This window comes from Drosophila rhopaloa, unplaced genomic scaffold, assembly GCF_018152115.1.
Source record: "Drosophila rhopaloa isolate 14029-0021.01 unplaced genomic scaffold, ASM1815211v1 contig_2, whole genome shotgun sequence".
Classification (NCBI taxonomy): Eukaryota; Metazoa; Arthropoda; class Insecta; order Diptera; family Drosophilidae; genus Drosophila; species Drosophila rhopaloa.
In genome coordinates, this window is record NW_025335083.1 from 3,644,431 (window position 1) to 3,663,365 (window position 18,935).

The following is an 18,935-nucleotide window of genomic DNA, read 5'->3' on the forward strand; positions in this document are numbered from 1 at the left end:
AGTAACCTATTGGAAGCATCTAAAAGAAAGGAAACTTCGGCAAGCCGAAGTTTATATACCCTTGCAGTTATTACAAAACGAATACATTTCGATTTCTGCATTTTCTTTGGCAGCTAATGATATTGTTGTCCGATTTTGACAAAACTAAAAGCGCAATTCTGATATAGTAAATAGTTACTAAATCTCAAAAGAATATTTTGATAACAAAAAAAAACAGCAAATGAGGTTAAAAATTTTTTTTAATGTTTGGATTTTCTTTTTGGTTTTATATGATATGGTTGCCCGATTTTAATTTCATTAAAACCTTAGTACCTTAACATTATCAAATCCGAAAGAACAGCAAAGCAATGACTCGCCTGGTGATACTGATCAAGTATATATATAATTTATAGGGTCGGAAATGTCTCCTTATAGGGTCGGAAATGTCTCCGCGTTGCAAACTTTTGACTGAAATTATAATACCCTCTGCAAGGGTATAAAAACCTATGGTATTGTATATTCTACCAAAACATTCGAAAGAATGTTTCCGGATTATGAATAATTCCAATCTCAATCCCATCCTTTAAGTTTGATCAAAATCAAATAAATCGTATGGCTTTCATATATCGATTCTCTTGTTACCGCTCAGTAAACATACAATGTTAACGTATTATTCGTATGTTTAGTAGTAAAAAGCTTTATTCTGGGAGCATTCAAATATCTCTTTGATGAATCACATCTCGTTTTCAAAAGCTTTCAGTGCTATATTGAGATATGTAGTTTTTATAAAAGCCTTAGGAGTGCTAAAAAGTCAATATTCAAATTTTATTTATTAATTAAATATATATGATAATATATATAATAAAACTAAAACAAAAAAAAGAAAAAGGTAAAAATAAATCACTAGTTTGTCAAAATAAAATTTATTTTAAACTTACATAGTTCCCTATTTTTATACCATTGCAGAGGTTTTTATAATTTCAGTCAAAAGTTTGCAAAGCAGTGAAGGAGACATTTCCGACCCTATAAAGTATATACATATATACTTGATCAGGATCACCAGGCAAATCTCAAACAGTTGGCGAACGCTTTTCGCCAGGCTCTTTTTTACCACGGTACTAAAGCCAGTCATGAGAGAGAGCGAGAGGCAAACAGCTGGCGTTCACTTTTCGTCACAGTTTTTTTCACCTCGGTCCTCAGATCGACGAAAAAAGACCAGAAAATTGCGCAGTCTGCGGAAATTAACTTTGGGTGAACCCTAGAGAAAAGATTAAAAAATTTAAGCCTAGTACTCAGATCGAGAAACGAGTATGCTAGCGTAAAAACTTTAATCTTTCCAGTATGACCAAAATTTCGAGAGTTCATCAGAATTATGCGTGCTACGGTCGTACTGTGAATCAGCTGGGTTTGTTGACAAGCAGTTAAAATTCAAATATCGTATTTGCGGGAAAGAGCCTTTAAAAGATATTATCAAATACCTTGGCAAGACAAGTCTGCCGCTGTATAAAGAAATTAATTGATAATTATTTGATAATTATTTGCTAACTTAAAGTTCATAGCTGCAATTATTTCTAACAGGCGATTTTTCGAAGTTTATTAATGTGATTTACATTTTTGACCTAAGAAACACTTTGCCCTGACAAGAAGCACCCCAAAAGATTATTTTTTTTTATATTTTCGCTAGGGCCTGACGAACGTTCATCCAGACATCATTTCAGGTGGTTGGCAACGCGATGTAATTTTCTGGTATTTTTCGTCAATCTGAGTACCTGTGTGAAAAAAAGAGCCTGACGAAACGTGTTCGCCAGCTGTTTGCCTCTCGCTCTCTCTCATAGCTATCGAACAGATTTCGTCGATCTGAGTACTAGGCTTATATCAACTGGTGAGGATCAAAAACAAATAATTTACCTGGAAAACGCTAAGCAAACAGTACATTTTTGGTTTCATTCAAAATATGCTAGGGTGATAACCTCTATGAGAAATTCCATGTCCGCGATCCGGCAAGGCTTGAGTTTTAGTTGGCAACACTGGCACCCAGTATGGCTAGGCAACGCAATATTTATGAGTTGCCATATTCTTTCTTGGTGAGCGGGTAATTTTAAAGGGGACCGTATATATTAATTTTCCTGAACTTACATATGAAGTTTTTGATTTCAATACAGCATAAGCATTTTGTACTTATATTTATTTAAGCGTTGATCAACCAACTTAATGGCTACACAAAGAATGGAAATAACAAAGAAGAAAAAATAACATGAAACATAAAAGAATGCAGCTATATTTAAAAATTTTTTAGTTAAAATTGAAAAATATTGGCTTTTTAAAACTTTTGTTTATTATTAGCAGTACAGAAGGGTTAGGCTGCGGGGCGCTCGTGCCGTTCGTCACGAAATATCTAGAGAATCCATCAGAAAAGCTTTTGTACATATATTTTCGAAACGCAGTTGATCGTATTTGACCTAGAAAAACCACAGTGGAAAAATCTAACCTAATGCAAACAATAAACAGGTTTTACATCGCTGTCAGGGCACAATTCCAAATTGTTTTTCATTTTAAGCCTTTATCATATTTCTGTATACATTTATTTGACACATTATTTTGAAATAAATATGAAGTCCTAAAATGCAAAATTAATGTTTCTAAAGCAATTAAAAATAATTGTATTTTTCTGGACTTCATCAAATTCATATCGTATTGCAAAAATAACAACTGATAAGATAGCAGAAGAAACGCTAAAAGAGGCAAAGGAGAGAGTTGGAAATGCGCTCGCCGTCTCTCGCTCTCGCTACCATTGGTCCTACTAAAAATAAGCTTTAATACTTGCCGCCGCCGATCGAAGGCGGCGAGTGTTAAGCAGTCGAAACTGAAACGTTCTCGCAAGAAGACGCGTTGAAACCGATACCAAAGCAGTAAATGTGACTAAATTCGCGCATGTACTTAATAATACAATATTGTCATTGTTGTTGCAACTATATTTAATACCAAGTGACGTCGAAACAACGGCCAATAGCAATCCGTTCAAGTGCTTTTAACCTCGTGCTCGTTGCTCCATATTGTTGCTGTCTGACGCCGTGTTTTTGTGAGTGCCTACGTTCCGGAATTACCAACGAACATTAATAAAGCAAGAGCGGACGACGATGTCCACGAACCTACAAAAGGTAAGAAGGCCAAAAGTCGCAGACGTCGCTTACACATTTTCTTCCCAGCATTTTGCAACTTTGTGTTTTCCCAACATTTTTTTCCGCAACTTTCGTCCAAAGACCGCTGTGGGAAGCTTTTCGTATTCACATCGTACCTGTTTGCTGGAGTGTACTTGTTATTGACAATTGTTTTAAATTAAATATTTTTGTACGTCCCGTACCAGCTATTATATTAAAATCTACTTACGCATTTTAAATATTTAAATACAATTAGTATTATTTTTTGTATATTGAAAGATATAGACATATGTATATTGACATAGACATATATTGATTAAAGTGGGTTAAAATTTGAGCGTAATTTTGTGCACCATAATAAAAGACTTTTCTTTCTGTCTCCCCTTTTTCCCATTGTTTCCATTATTCACATTGTTATTCTTCAAGATTTGTTGTTTTTCTTATGAATTGAAATAAGATTGTCCTTCTTATGGTTCATTGACTTATTATGACTAAATCAGCGCCTTGTCTTCCAGCCTTTGAGTGCTTACTTTATTCTCATTCCATTTACAATTTCAACGATCCCTGTCTGATTCGCAATCACACAGAAAGGTTTCTTATCGACACTCGTGGATCACTTCTTCGTAAATGGGCAATGACTCCCTATTTTATTCTATCTTATCAGTAATACGGCGTATAGTAATTTCGTATATTTCATTTTTGAATCGCGTGTGGGGTCACCCGGTTTTCAAAAGCGAGTTCTGACCAGTCTAGATTATATGACCGAATGAATTTGTTGCGGTTAGATAGCCACCAGTTAAAGTCACGTGTTTTTGTCATTGCGCAGTTAACATCTCAATTGCAGTAAGATAAATTATAATAATTTATGCCAATAATTCAATACCATTTACTTGTAGGGACTTTTTGTTGAAAATAATGTTAGCAGGAAATTGGAATCCCCATTTTGTACATATATAACGCTCACAAACAATTATTAAGTTATTAGGAAATTAAGATTAAAATGCGTAACAATGACGTCAGCGTTAGTAGATAAAAATCTTAAAAGTTCTTGTTTTTATCGACACGTCTATATTTAAGCCCTAATTCTGATAAGGTCGCATATGTTTTTTTAATTGATCTATTGTGGGTAATTTACTAGGTTTATAAAGCTTTTTGTATACACGAATAAATGACTAAGCTTATATGTAAATAATTTTATACATATGTACGTATGTGTTAATAATCTCATTAGCACCACTGTAAGTTTTATCAGTAAATAGAGTGTCATTAAGCGTATTTTTAAAAATGGAACTATAGACTGGGTTTTTATAATTGGGTTTTTCCTATTGCGTTATATTTGCAATTTGCAATTTCCACGGCTCTCCAATTTAAGCCTTAAATTTTGAGTATCATTAAATACTCATTATATGGGAATACTAAACGCCACTTATTGTTTATTATTTATGGTATCTTGATTGCAATAGATAAGATCTAACCATCAACAAGTGCCCATAAATCAAGTCATGAATTCACGTGTTTTTCACTTATCAAATCGAAACATGTTGATTTATTAGAAAGTTAAATTTATTGCAAAGATTAAAAATTATCCTTCCCGGATTCAGTTTAGAATGCCCGTTGTTTGTTTCTAGGAGAATTCGATGCCAATATGACGTGTGCGGTCCAAAATCACATGGGCTATCAAGCTAAGTTTGCAAAATTTAATCAATTGAATTTTATTTTTTGGTTGTTTGGCTTATCAATTAAGAAATGCCTACATAGTTTGAGTATTTGGTTATCTTTATATAATAGTTTGCTGATAAGTACGCAACATTTTATGGCCCAGGAACTGCCTAATAAAATGTATTAAGCCATTAAGAAACTAAGAAATGTGGTCGTTTTGGTTGGCGATTTTCCTGAAACGTTTTTTTTTAAACCAAACACGAATTAAGCACAGCTATATCCATTAATAAATAATACTTTCATTAATCTTAATCGTTGGTGTTGCACAGAGTTATCAGTTTTACATTTAAGCCTAGTATCCAGATCGACGAAAACCGTACGCCAGTCATGAGAGAGAGCGAGAGGCAAACAGCTGGCGTTCACTTTTCGTCGGGCCTTTTTTTCACGTCGGTCTCCTGATCGACGAAAAAAATACCAGAAAATTCCATAGCGTTGCCAGTCTGCGGAAATTAACTTTGGGTGAACCCTAGCGGAAAATATTAAAAAATTTAATCTTTTGGCTTGCGCTTCTCACTGAACATTATAAGAAATGGAGGGAAAAACTCAAAAAACTCGCAAAAGTCGATTGCAGGTGTTTACATGTGAAGACAAAATAACATTAATACTATCTCGGGTGCCTCTTGTCAGAGCAAAATGTTTTTTAGGTCCAGAATGTACGAAAAAACACAATAAAAGTGCAGCTATGAACTTTAAATTAGCAAATAATTATCAGTAAATTTAAAAAAACAACTGTTAAATGTAAATTGTATTGTTTTTCAATTTCTTTGTACAGCGGCAGACTTGTCTTGACAAGGTATTTGATAATATCTTTTAAAGGCTCTTTCCCGCAAATACGATATTTGAATTCTAACTGCTTGTCAACAAACCCAGCTGATTTACAGTACGACCGTAGCACGCTTAAATCCGATGAACTCTCGAAATTCTGGTCACACTGGAAAGATTAAAGTTTTTACGCTAGCGTAATCGTTTTTCGATCTGGATACTAGGCTTTACCCATATCGTTGAAAAGAACAATACAAATTGTATCTTTGTTCGCACTTGTTTGTTTATTTTTTTCACTTCTTCCGAGCGAGGAAAACAAAACTACAGCTTGGGAAATATGAACAATCAAAACTGGCCGATAAGAGTATGTGTGTTGTGCGTCTTGCTGCTTAACATACATTTCAAAATCTTGAGTGGAAGATTTTCATGCCTATCATAACAGGCTGCGTGGAAAATTCCATGGACTAAGCGAGAGATTTTGCTGCTTCCGTTTAAGTATGGTCCATATCAAGATGATTCTGGTGTTTTCGAAAATATATGAAAGTTTTTTTTATATTTAAACCAAATATTTAAATTACCTTATTATTTTTTTGATTCCATCATTTAATAAATATTTCCCTTTAATTTAATGGCAAACAAATGAGCTTATCTTATTATTATTTTTTTAAAATAAATTAAAAATAATAATATAGTAATTATTAGCCTCTTAAAAAAACATGACACATTTGTTTACCTCAAACAGCTAATGTTTACTGACAAAATATATATTCAAAATAAAGTTAACATATATTAATTTTGGACTACCACTTATGAAAAGTATCTGAATTAATGTACCATAGGCCTCATCGAACCAGTCGGCGTCCAATTTGATTGGATATATAGCAACAATTAGATGTACTTAACCATGTCAACGCCACCATAGGCCTAAATATATAAAGAGTTGTAGATTACTAACAGGTGCGTAGTTAAGTATTAATCTTATCTGTTCAATGCCATAACAGAGTGTGAAAAACTACAAATCGAACCTTAAAAACGGTCAAATTTCCCCACTGCTTTTACCTGCCATCGCGGACGAACATCTGTTGAAAATCTCAGTGAGCGAAATCTTTTTTCGATTTCTACCTATCCGTATATAAGGTAAACATATGTTTACAGTGGCAATCGGTCGGAGGGGGTGGCGCCTTGGCTCATAGTGGTGGTGCAAAGGCCATCACCGCCGCCGAGAGAGCGAGAGCGGTGCAGTACGGAGAGTATTTCTATTTCGGCTACCCCTGGGCCTTGGTCTTGTAACGATGAGTCAGTTTGTTTTTGTGCGCCCAGCTGGGAACTACTTTTCGCTTAGACCTGAGCCCAACCACAAGACTTCCTGAGTGCCTTCTTTTTCCACATTTAGTTATCACAATTTATTTCATATAGTACTTAAACATTTGCATACACTACGCGTAGCATGAGACAGCGAAATCGTAGCAACAACAAAGCACTTAAACGTCGCCATCAGCAGGACATTATAGATCAAAACTGTTGTTTGAGCAAACGGTGCAACTATGATAATATCTGGCAACATTTTAAACGCAATGTAAGCCCATTTTTAAGTATTTAACATTTCATTGTTAGTTGATCCTTAAAGAGATTTATAAATTTAAAAATATTATATAATTTCAAAATCTAACTTTAGAACTATCGATTGGTGTATTTTCTTGTAGTTCCCTATTTTTTTGTGTAACCAATCACAATTAACTTGAAATTTCCTTTTATTGCCTTGAGATATTTAATCAATATGTTTTATTTTGCTTGTCTGCGCCTCTAATTCCACATGCATTTTCGTATCTGCAGTTCTTTTGTTATTTTTAGTTCGCCTAGGCAAACTGTTTTGTCGATTTCACAGCTCGCCATCGGTTTTCCTCTCTTTGTTATTTTTTTCTGTAGATTTATTTTTTCATTAATAGTTTCTTCCCTTTACCATCACAACCCTCTCTCACCCCTAGGCCACCCTTGAGGAAATTCGACATGCGGCCGCTCGCATTTGCCGGGACTATCTAACCGGACGTTGGAAAGTGGTTACTCCCGAGAATTTGGTGGTCAAACGTATAAGGTAAAGATATTATTACAAAAATCAAATTTATTGCAGTTTTACAGCTTTTTGAATGAAACTTTGGAAAAAGTCTGTAGCAGGTAGAAAATAAGTAAGCTATATATAGCTCTCATAGGTATTATCTGGGAAAAAAAGGAAAAATAAATAATTATTATTTCGTTGTTTCTTAACATATATCTAATACTTCGAGATTTAGTATTTTTGTAAGCAATTTCAGAAATACGGTTTTAGTTTTATACAAATCAAACGATCATATAGTCATATAGCCAAAGGAACAATTGATTATAAATGGAAATAATGTTATAACTTCGCTGTTTCTTAACATATTTACCCATATACTTTAAGAACGATTTTGTAACGATTTTAGAATTACGGTTGAACTTTTATAAAAATCGGACGACTAACATCGGATTGCCGGTTTTTTTTAAACATAATAATCCGAGATATAGAAACTTTAATATTAATTGATCTACTATATAATATATAGCTGGCATAGGAACGATCGAAAAGTTGATCTTAAAATCGTTATAGCTTCATTGTTCTTAAGCATATACATACTTTGGCTTACCGACTATTACTTTCTTTCTTATACAAACTAGGAGACTTTTTTCACCACAAATTAATCACCCCTTTTTGGTTGCAGTGGTGGTCTGTCAAACTTCTTGTATTACGTAAGTCTCCCCGACTTGGATGACTTCGATGAGCAGGAGGAACCACAACACCAGCAAGCAAACGTCAACGTCGGCAAAAACGTCATAGCCACCGGTACTTTATCCAATAATGGAATCGTCTTAACACGCGACGATTCGGAGGTGGCCAAGTTGGAAGGCGTGACAACGTTGACCACGGAATTGGAAAATAACGACGACGATGATGACGACGCAGCGACTAGCGCCAAACAGGCACACAAGCGTCAGCGGTTCGATAGCGATAGTCGCGACTCGAGTTTGTTGAAACGATTGCACGCCCCCAAACAGGAACCCCGTGAGGTAGGTCATTTCCTGCAAAACCTGGCTCCCTGGAATGAACCTAATCCTTTGCCATTGACTTACATCTACAGGTCCTGCTGCGCATCTATGGCCAGACCCACGGCGATCACGCGCTGGAGAGCATGATCACAGAGTCCGTGGTGTTTGCCCTGCTCAGTGAGCGGAACTTCGGACCCAAGCTGCACGGTATCTTTCCCGGCGGACGCATCGAGCAATATATTCCGGTATGTTGGGGATATAAACGTAGACTTCTTCGCAATATTATTGTTGGAAAATATTTATTTTTTGGTCTAAATTAAAAAATTATATGCCTTATTGCCTTCAATAACAATATTGAAGAGATGTAAATCGAGCTTCAAATGGCTCAAGGTAATAAATTAACTTAAAGTTGTATATGTATATATAAAGTAAAAGCTTGATAATAGCATTTATTTACCATGTGGTCGCCCGAACTGGCCCATTCCGACCTATAAGTAGTAACCTCCAAAAGTAAGAAGACTTTTGGAAAGTTTCATACAGATAATTTTAAAAGTGAGCGGCTATTTTGAGTAGGGACGGACGGCAGACTGATGGACATGGTTAGACCGACTCTCCTATATAGACTCTGCTATATAGATCTCATATAGTATCGGTGATTTCTTCGCGATGCAAACTTTTGTGTGAAATGCAAAGGGTACATTTTCACAGCAAACAGTTCAAATTATTTAGAAACCTTTTTGTTCCACAGAAATTATTTCCAACCGAAATTTAATGGACTGCCGGTTAAAAAGATTTTTACCACGCCGGTATATGATATAAACCAATAATACTTAAACTTGTATTTAATTTATTTTAATCTGTCACTTAGGCACGTGCGTTGACCACTGCGGAATTGGGAGAGCAACGCATATTAATGAAAGTGGCTGAGAAAATGGGCGAGATACATAGCCTCAATATCCCCATGTCGAAGGAACCGGATTGGATATGGAACTGTATGCAGCGTTGGGTGACAGGCTTGGAGGCCATTGTGAAAGGCAATGTTCAATCAAATCCGAAATCCTCAGTAATGGAAAAGCAAATGGATCTGATGCAGACCTTTGACTATGTGCAAGAGATCGCCTGGATGAGATCGATTATCAATGAGGGTGAATATCCAGTTGTGTTTTGCCACAATGACCTTCAGGAGGGAAACATACTGCTGCGTCAGCCGCCAGTTGGTCAAAACGACCGCACGCCGCGGGAGTCAATTAGTAGTTTGAGGTAGGTTAAGTCACATTAAATTAGAATTTAAGATTAGTCAAGGAAGTTCTTTCGAAACCAATGTTAAGTTAAAAGAGACTTTTTTTCATATAACATAATATAATTTTGTTTTAAATACTGTATCCAATAGCTGTAATATTAAAATGAGGTGCTTATGTTTTATTAATAATGTTGTTAAAATTGTGTTTAAAAATATATTCCATCAACCCTTGACAAAGTTTTTTTTAGCCCAAAAGAACAAAAAAACGGAAAATTAGTTTAGTAAATTTCTGTTAATTTTACTTTTACGTTTAATGACATAAATATTTTAAATATGTCACAGATCCAATTTCGACGAAACTTTGGGCGACAGCCTTGATGGCAACAGCAACATTTCGGAACCGGAGACATAGTAAGTACAATTCTCGAGAAATTAGTAATCTGCTAACCCGTTGTTTTGTTGTGGCCTGCTAACCAGCAACTACTTATCATTGGCCCTTTAGTCGTAAGTCTCTGCTCACCAGACCCGTTTAAAACTATCTACAATTCTAGATGGCCCCAATTTGCTGCGGTCGTGATTTGAGTTAAAAAAGTGTGTGTTGGTCAAATGCAATATATTTGTTGGCCAAAGCAAAACAAAATACAGGTTCTTCATGACATTCAATTGGAAAGATATATATTTAGTGCTAACTATTACCAAAATCTGTTCGTCCTACACAGCAAATCGCGCAGCGTTTCTCCATCGCCTTGCCCAGAGTTGGACACCACGAATGACTCGGCGCTTGATGCCAGCTTTACAACCGATAATGAGCCGGATCTTATTATCATTGACTTTGAGTACTGTGCCTACAACTACCGTGGCTATGATCTTGCCAATCACTTCATTGAGTGGACCTTCGACTACACCAATCCGCAGTTCCCTTACTTTTACCACAACTCCAGCAATTGTGCGAGTGTTCAGCAGCGTCGCGACTTCATTGTGAACTATCTAAAGAAGTACCACGATGATGAGAACTACAATCCCACTGGCCAGGAGCTGGACAAAGTGGATGCCGAGATCCAGTTCTTTACAATGCTGTCGCATCTGTTCTGGAGCCTGTGGTCTGTGATCAATGTGACATCGGCTATTGAGTTTGGTTATTGGGTGAGTACATAGGTTATTATACCCTTGCGGGGGGTATTATGATTTCATTCAAACGTTTGCAACGCAGTGAAGGAGACGTTCCCGTCTCTAAAGTATATATATTCTTGATCATTAGAGTCGATCTAACCATGTCCGTCCGTTTCTACGGAAACTAGTCCCTCAGTTTTAAAGGTTTCTGCTTGAAACTTTCTTAAAAGTTGTCCTTTTTATTGCAGGTAGTATATTAGTCAGGTAGTATATTAGCAATCGGAAAAAAAATTTTAAAAAGTATGACTTCGTTGTTTTTAATATTTTTGTTTTTCTGGATTTAATAATATTTAAATACTATGGAATTACGGTTTTAATAAAATTAAAAGCGGACGTCTATATCATATAGCTCGCAAAAAAAAAAATTGAAAAAAAATGTATTTTAAAAAATTGTAGTTTGCTGTTTTTCTATTTATCAAAATATTCCTTTGAGTTATAGTAATTATTTACTATATCAGAATTACGCTTCCTTGCTTTTAGTAATATAGGCATACAAATTGAAATGTAGACGTTTTGGAATAAATATAAGCTTCGGCTTGCCGAAGTTTGCTTCCTTCCTTGAAATATATTTGAAAATTTAATCCTTTATCTTTCTAGTAATCAATATATTCATTCAGATTTTTGTTTTATTTTCAGGAGTATGGAATCGCTCGAATTCTTGAATATCAAAAGTTAAAGGCTGCATATCTGGCGAAATGAGGGCAATTGTTAATAAAGGTTCACATATTCACAACCTTCACTTAAATCGAATTAGAACCGTACTTAAGTGACCTTTAACAATTAAGTCCCTGTTCTCTCCGCCTGCCATTGTCCTCGTTTAAAAATGACAGCAGTTTTACCCAGTTGGCAAACAACACGGTTATTACACTACTTCAATATTGCATTCAGAAAGACTAACTTATTATTGTATAGAAAAATTAGCTAATTAGAATTGATAAAGCTAAAAAAAAGCATAATACCAATGTTGCTGTGATTATTCCGTGAGACAGATGACAGATAAAACAACTACAACAGTTTTGGGTTGGAATTGTCCCTCTACCAACAGATTCGATCGAAAGTATTACATGCAGTACCCGGCTCATCCCTAATAATTATAATTCACGCAGGTTCATTTTACTATTTTATGAATTATATTTATGCTCTATACGCAAACATAAACTTAATAACTTTCGAATTTATTTCTTATTCGAATTTTTATGTTTTTAATTTCAAAAATTACTTCCGTATCTAAGTATTAATTGGCATTGTACGCACCAGTCAACACCAGGTTTCTTCTATACACTAAAAGCTTAGTACAACTTTTTACCAAAATCAATCAACAATCATGTGTTTTTTATGTACCTACCTAACAATCCCATATTCCTTATTAGAAACTAATTGTATGTTTTTAGAAGTTTAAATATTTTTCGTCTATTTTTTATAAATAAATAAATCAATTTTAAAAACTGAAATATGCGTTTTTCTGCTAAGGGAAAGTTTCGGAGGAAGACATTTTGGTTTGACCCGAAGATTTAAGATTTTGGGTTGAATTATAATATTTTTAATGAGCAATATTGGACATTTTTTTTACAAAATTCGCGGGGTTGTTATAAACGGTATTCAAGTTCCATTTGTTATCCTCAGACAGCTTCCGATCCAGAAAAATAAATCGATTCATAGACTTTTAAGCGTTCAACAGCGGCCAAATAAAAGTGGAATTTTGAAAGCCATCGTTGATATAGATATAGATGAACATTGCGTCAGTAGTATTTTTTAATAAAACTAATCAAAGTCCTTGGCTAAACAATTACATTCAGTATTATATTATCGACGCACATTCAATGAACGCCGTGTTTTGGTATCCGCGATTGCTAATTTTGGTGGCCAGCAATTTCCATCAATCGTGGATATTATCGCTAAAACTGAGTTTGACAAAAACTGTTTTTTTGTTATAATAATAAAAAAACCTTTTTTAAACATTTCTTGTATTACACGTTAGTTTTTCACGGAGTCTTAAGGGGTATATACCTTTTTTTGTCGAAAAAATAGAAAAGTTTGGATTTTTTATGTAAGTAACAATTTTTTTTATTAAATGAATGATTATTCTGAAAGTTTAGATTGTTGACAATGTTTATGCAAAAATTTATGAAAAAATATTTAATAGTTTTTAAGGGGTGGCTGTTTCCCTTAAACTCCTTTTTTTGGAAGAGCCTTGCGGTGATAAATTCCCAGGACGAACGGGTCAACCAAAACCGTAAAAATAAAAATATTTTATTACTTTAGAGTAATATCCTATATTTGAACGATCGTTTAAAAAACGATTACGCATTACGCATTATCTATTTACGCATTATCTATTTCGGCGAAATACAAATTTTTACATAAAATATCGATCGTTCAAGTACTTATAAAATTCATTGCGCACATTTAAAAAAAAATTTGAAGAAAATCGGTTCAGTAGTTTTTCGCCAGTCCATATCACCGCAGTCATTTTTCAAAAAACACCATTTCGAGATATTCGCGTTTAAAGTTTCAAGTTTGGGTTTGGGCGGGGACGAGGCGCGCGGCTAGGAGCGCTGTAACTTTTTTTCTACTGCTCAAAACTCTATGAAAATTTGGGGAAATGTTCTCATGAAGTTGTTCTTTAAGATAAATCAAAAAAATTTTTAGATTTTTTGAAAATGAAAGAGGTATATAGCCCCTTAAGAGTTATTTTTCTTGTCTGAATGACTTCCTGTGGTGTTGCGCACGCAAAGATGTTAAAGCAGATTTATTGACACCACTTAATCAAGAAAATAAGCTGACATGAGGCCAAATATCAGTTTAATTTTTGGATTAAAGGCACAGCCCAATTACTGGAACACTTTGACATTAATTCAAAACACAATGAACTGCACTCCAAGAATTGTCAAAACAGTACCAGCCAACCGATAATGCCAGGCATCCTTAATTAATGCAGCAGAAACGGAATATATCAGACAGAAACAAATGGCCAGAAGGACCATTTAGCAATGCTTATCAGGCAGGTCCGTATCACCCACTTTCCCTCCCGCCATCTGATTATTTGTCCCAGCATTGCCGTGCCTTGAATTGCGGTTGTGCATTGCTCTTGAATCCATTCGGAGTTAGCTGGCCAGGACTTTATATAATGAAAAGCAATATACGCCTTCATGGGCAAATTCAATACAAAGCTTTTGTCTCCGGGAATGGCACAGCCAAACTCGAACTGGTTCTGACAGGAAAACAAGGATTTTTTTTTAAACACAGGTGCAAACACAGAGCTTGCATCTTGGCATTACAATTAAATTGCTCCGCCACATGTTCTTGGATGTCTGTTGAGAACTAATAATTATCGTAACCCGATTGATGTCATTATTTCTTGTGCAAAGATTGTTGACCGCAGGTCAAGAAAATATCAAATCAAATAAAATAAAAATCAAATAGAAGTTCTGATGTGAAATTTATTGGTGAATAAGTCAGCGAGGATTGAGGAGATGGAATGTAAGTTCCTTCAAGCAATGACATATCGAGGTAAGAATTTCAGGACGATCTCATCTTTATGATTAATGACAGCCAGTGCCCTGACTAACCTAAGTTTCATCTATATTAGTGTGAGTTTTGAAAACACAATTTCAAAATTAATTAATTCTATTACAAAGTTGTTTAATTACTTTAAATACCTTTCGAAATGATACCAGTGATAAAAGGAATAAATTTCCCAGTCCGTTAGTATGGGGCCTTGGGTGATCAGTCTTATGATTAAAGTATAAAACAGCTATTCGACTATAAAATTATATCTAAAATTTTAGTGCGTATAAACAAACGACTCGCCTGGAGATCCATATCAAGAATATATATAGTTAAGGGGTCGAAAATATCAGGATTAAGGATTAAATTCTCTTCTAGTTGAAAAAACCTTTTTCATTTAAAGAAAATATATATTAAACAAGAAAGGAAAGCTAACTTCGGACGGAGCCGAAGTTGATATACCCTTGCAGAATAGTCTGCAAATTATATTCTCCAAAATTATTAATATGATGTATTCTTAATACTCATAAAAAGTCCCAACTTCCTAACTTTAAAAACACCAAAGTTATGGCATTTCCAATCGTTCAGTAATATGGCAGCTATAGGATATAGTCGGCCGATCCTTATGAAATTTGGTAGGTCGGATTGATTGGCCAAAAATAAAACCCATAGAAAATCCCAACTTCCTAACTTCACAAACACCCAAGTTATGGCATTTCCGATCAATCAGTTATATGGCGGCTATAGGATATAGTCGTCCGATCCTTATGAAATTCGGTAGGTCGGATTAATTGGCCAAAAATAAAACTTATAGAAAATCCCAACTTCCTAACTTTAAAAACACCAAAGTTATGGCTTTTCCGATCGTTCAGTTATATGGCAGCTATATGATATAGTCGCCCGATCCGGCTCGTTCCGACTTATATACTACCTGCAATAGAAAGACAATTTTTGGGAAAGTTACAAGCAGATAGCTTTAAAACTGAGGGACTAGTTTGCGTAGAAACGGACGGACGGACGGACAGACGGACAGACGGACATGGCTATATCAACTCAGGAGGTGATCCTGATCAAGAATATATATACTTTATAGGGTCGGAAATGTCTCCTTCACTGCGTTGCAAACTTTTGACTGAAATTATAATACCCTCTGCAAGGGTATAAAAACTTGGAATTTAATTTTGTTTTTAATCTTAAGAATACAAGCATACAACATAATAACAATCAAACTAAAAATGGTTTTAAAAAAGCGTTCAACGTTATTTTCTATTTGTTTTGGATTAATCATTTTTAGTCAGCTGATATTCAGAATAGGGATAAAAAATACAAAATCGTATTTTATCTGTCTGCCCGTCTATTTCTATACCGTCTGCAAGCTCAGTTTAGAAAGCTGGTATAGAATTTGAGTAAAATTGGATAACTACATCCCATTGCTTCCATATATGTTTTATACTTAATATATTTCGCGCCGTGTGAAGATAGATTCTTGAAATATCCCAAATCGTAATTTGTTGTCTCTTTCCCGTGAAAAGGCGAAAATATGTTTATATTTTCGAAAAATCTGTCATGGTATTAAAACTTCGGCTTGCTCAAGTGAGATTTCTTCCTTATTAACATAATAAAACGAGGACGGAAACTAACTTCGGCAAGCCGAAGTTTTAATACCCTTGCAGACTTTGCCGAAATTGCTAAAACTGAAAAAGTAGCGAAAGGAATAAGGTATACATAAGTAAACTAGATTTGCATCGTTTCATGTCAATTGCTTTTATACTGCAAAAATGTCATATAAAAATAGAAAAAAAGGAATACTTTCGCAGCCTTTAACAATTTTTCCTACGGAAGCTATAACATATAGACGTCCGATCGGAACGCGCTTTTACCCTGATCAAGGTATGTATGCATAAAAAATAAGATTTGGAAAGATTCATGTCAATAGCTTACATACTGCGCGAAATTTCCTAAAAATCATTAAATTTTAACCGAATCCACACTATTGTTCCTATGGGAGCTATAGGATATAGACGTCCGATCGCCACGCGCTTTTACCCTGATCAAGGTATGCATTAAAAAATAAGATTTGGAAAGATTTTTGCCAATAGCTTTTACACTGCGCGAAATACCTTCCATTCTTGCAAGGTTTATCCGATTGTTCCTATGGGAGCTATAGGATATAGACATCCGATTGGGGCGATTTTCAAACTTGATCTGCGTACACATGTTTTAGGATGATTGTGAAAGTTTCAGATCGCTAGCTTTTAAACTGAGCTCGCAAACGGACATGGCTATATCGACTCCCCTATTGATCCAGATCAAGAATATATATACTTTATGGGGTCGGAAACGTCTCCTTCACTGCGTTTCAAACTTCTGACCAAAATTATAATACCCTCTGCAAGGGCATAACGTGTTTCAATTTAAGTGGATTTGTGTTTCAGCAACTTTTTAGTGCCTATAAGCATGTTGCTAAAAAGGGCTTTCTAACCATGTTGCAGCAACATGTTACTATGCTGCTCAAAAACATATCCCTAGAAAATCAAGCTGCAGCAACATATTTATATACTTATATTCCTTGAAAATTATGTTGTTGCTTTAAATATATCCCAAGAATATCATGCTGCAACTTGTTTACCAATACCATTTGAATAAACAATAAATAATAACCACAAACATACTCCCATGCAGGGAGCGCAGAACGAGATTATGTCAAGAATGGCAGACAGTCAAGCTCAAGTCCAATCGGATTTTTTCGAAATCAAAGAATTATTTATTTTTACATTCTTCGAATTTTTTGATTTCCTCAACAGTTTCGACAAATCCAATTGGAATTGAGTTTTTGCTGTCTGCTATCCTTGGCATTAAAAATACAAACATATTTATATTTAATATATGGCAATTGCTGTTTTTATTTTTTCTGCAGGCTGGCTAAAATCTGCAGACATATTAGTCCGATTTGGTCGTTCGCGAGGGTCACTTACAGTCTGTTGCCAAGTATCACTTATAGCTCATGTAAAATGTTGTGCAAAATGCAAAAGGCTAGAATGATTAGCCATTACCTACATTAATATCATTCCAATAAGAATATACATTTTTAAAGAAAATCTCAGCTTATTTGTGTTATTTTAAATTATTTTTGAACAGCTCTTGTGTTTTTGTGAACAAAAATTACTTTTCAAATTTGAGTGAAAAGCTAAAATGGTTGCCAGCTGTGGTGAAAACGAAAATCTTGTAACATTTTCCCCTCTATGTTGCCAACAGTTTGAGTTCGAGAGTTACTAGTCACTTCTAAATTAATGTTGCAGGGAAAAAATTAAAATTGTGTTGGCTTCAAAAATAAAATTGGAATATACCGCTATTTCTTATTATTTTTAAATATTTTCATCAACATATTATCTAAATCTAAATGAAAAGAACATTTATGTATTTTTTACTTCATTTAAAATCTAAATTGTTGACTTTATTTAAATTTAAGCTGTTCATAGAGACGCAGATCACAGAAAAGCTAATTTGGAAATTGGTTGACACAACATAGGGGAAATGTTGCTGTAAACTTCCGACTTAAGATTTCTTTCAAATTTAAAACAGTGTTGCTAGAAATGTGTTTCAAACCTAGTTCGAAAGAGAATTGGTTTGAGTCAAATCATTTCCACACCTTCTCGTACCCAAATTTTAACTGGTAATGAGCTTTGTTGAGCCGGAAAAGACTTTATCTTTTTTAATACGCTTAACATTTTTTATAAAGAAAGCCGTTGCGTGTTGGTGGTCGATTAAGTGAGCTTTTTTTAGTGATCACATTAAAATCAATCCCTTAATATATTTTCAGCATCCATTCATTATATTTTCTCATGTTAAGCCTATTAACGCCAACACATCTATTTGGTATGTTAAACACAGAGTTTTTAGATATAAATAAAATTTGGACCTTTTTTTTGGTTGAAAGTAATCAGCAATAAGTTAATCTAAAACAATAACATTTTAGTGTCTGTGAGTTCCGCATCTTTTAATCATGTTAAAGCGAAGTATCATTTTAAACTTTTTTGTTGTCGTTTGAGTGAACAATATTTCTTAATCGGACAACTCGTTCTGAGATATGTAAGGTTAGTTGTAATTTGTTTTAACAATATTAATATATTGTGCCCTTTCCATTTTCTAACTATTGTAAAATAGTAGTAGTAGGTCAAAAAATGCCAGATGGAAAGACGATTTCAAAAAATATATAACTACGTAACATAAATGCATTTACGCATTTTAAACTATAAAATGTTATTTTTCACTTTTGAAAATCGTTTGACTTTATTATGTACATAGATGCCATATAAAAATACATATACATTTTTTTTGAA

General features: G+C 34.5%; 1 protein-coding gene across 4 annotated transcripts; it reads left to right on the top strand.

The window, feature by feature from the left end:
* Positions 1-2,821: 2,821 nt before the first annotated feature.
* Positions 2,822-12,539, top strand: LOC108050864 (choline kinase alpha). Of its 4 annotated transcripts, none has more exons than XM_044459972.1 (8): positions 2,822-3,137; positions 7,604-7,710; positions 8,354-8,699; positions 8,771-8,923; positions 9,547-9,938; positions 10,261-10,329; positions 10,638-11,061; positions 11,725-12,539. In XM_044459972.1, exons 1-8 carry the CDS (start codon positions 3,117-3,119, stop codon positions 11,785-11,787), a joined length of 1,575 nt encoding a protein of 524 aa, XP_044315907.1. In that variant the 5' UTR covers positions 2,822-3,116; the 3' UTR covers positions 11,788-12,539. The 4 variants fall into 4 exon arrangements, 3 of the variants coding, with proteins under 3 accessions (XP_044315907.1, XP_044315906.1, XP_016988250.1); XR_006417624.1 differs by lacking the exons at positions 2,822-3,137; positions 11,725-12,539 and adding exons at positions 6,913-7,194; positions 10,470-10,563 and having other exon boundaries at positions 10,638-10,740; XM_044459971.1 differs by lacking the exon at positions 2,822-3,137 and adding an exon at positions 6,913-7,194.
* Positions 12,540-18,935: the final 6,396 nt, after the last annotated feature.